Raw genomic sequence first — 946 nt, 5'->3', positions numbered from 1 at the left:
TCACGACCTAGCCCACATCTCCGTCAAGTCTGATCTGCTCACCCTGCACGACACTCACATGGCCATCACACTGCCTAGGTCCAAAACGGACCAGGAGGGCAAAGGGCAGACCATCCGGATCGCGCGCGTGGGGGGCGTGGCCTGCCCAGTGGGCTTGACAGAGAGGCTGCTGGCGCTTGGTAACTATGTCCGTGTCCCCAGTTCCCCCGTGGAGGACGTGGGTCCGCTGCTGCGCAGGGTTAAGGCGACACAGCAAGGCCACCAGCTGCAGCAGAGGACCGGCTCTGTTCAGTCACCGATCCCCAGCCTCAGCTATACCTCCTTCCGGGAGAAGCTCGCTGCCATGTGCAGCGCCGTGGGCATCAAGCGCGGCATCATGCCACACTCCATGCGCATCGGGGGAAACAGTGCTGCAGCAGCCAGAGGGGTATCTGAAGAAGCCCGCAAGGCCCACGGTCGCTGGAAGACGGACGCAATGGTACAGCTATATACCCGGCTGGAAGACGATGCCGCACTGGAAACCACGCGCAACCTGGGCCTCACCTGAGTCAGAGGGCCCCTCCTGCTATCTTTTCTGTCTGCAGTAGTGTAAGGCCCTTGGCAGCCCCGGTTTCGCCTCGCCCTGTCCTATCCGGCACCCCGAATGCAACCGTACAGCAAGCCATGAAGGCTATAGGACATAATGAGCAGTTGCTGCGCGAAAAGGGTAGCTACGTCTTACGTTGACCATACGACAGTTGTACGAATGGCGGGCGCGTTTACCATATGTAAGGCGCGGCCTGACCAATGTTTTCTAAGGGATACTCTAGTCATACAACTCCCGAGCACGGTAGCAGGACGCACCGGCCAAGGCAGTTTGTAACGGATATCGCCTTCACTTGGCGTGGATGACTCCCACCCATTTTATCTTGTCAACAACCAGCTGGGTTCCAACCCAACAGTGGGC

The 946-nt window shown here is 59.2% G+C and overlaps 1 protein-coding gene across 1 annotated transcript; it reads left to right on the top strand.

Annotated features, from left to right (window-relative positions):
* Window positions 1-58: 58 nt before the first annotated feature.
* Window positions 59-684, top strand: VOLCADRAFT_108797 (uncharacterized protein; the record flags this gene model as incomplete). The annotated part of the gene is made up of 1 exon (XM_002959876.1): window positions 59-684. One exon carries the CDS (start codon window positions 59-61, stop codon window positions 545-547), a length of 489 nt encoding a protein of 162 aa, XP_002959922.1. The 3' UTR covers window positions 548-684.
* Window positions 685-946: the final 262 nt, after the last annotated feature.

This window comes from Volvox carteri, assembly GCF_000143455.1.
Source record: "Volvox carteri f. nagariensis unplaced genomic scaffold VOLCAscaffold_1136, whole genome shotgun sequence".
NCBI classification, from domain to species: Eukaryota; Viridiplantae; Chlorophyta; class Chlorophyceae; order Chlamydomonadales; family Volvocaceae; genus Volvox; species Volvox carteri.
This window is presented reverse-complemented; position numbering and strand designations above follow the sequence as displayed.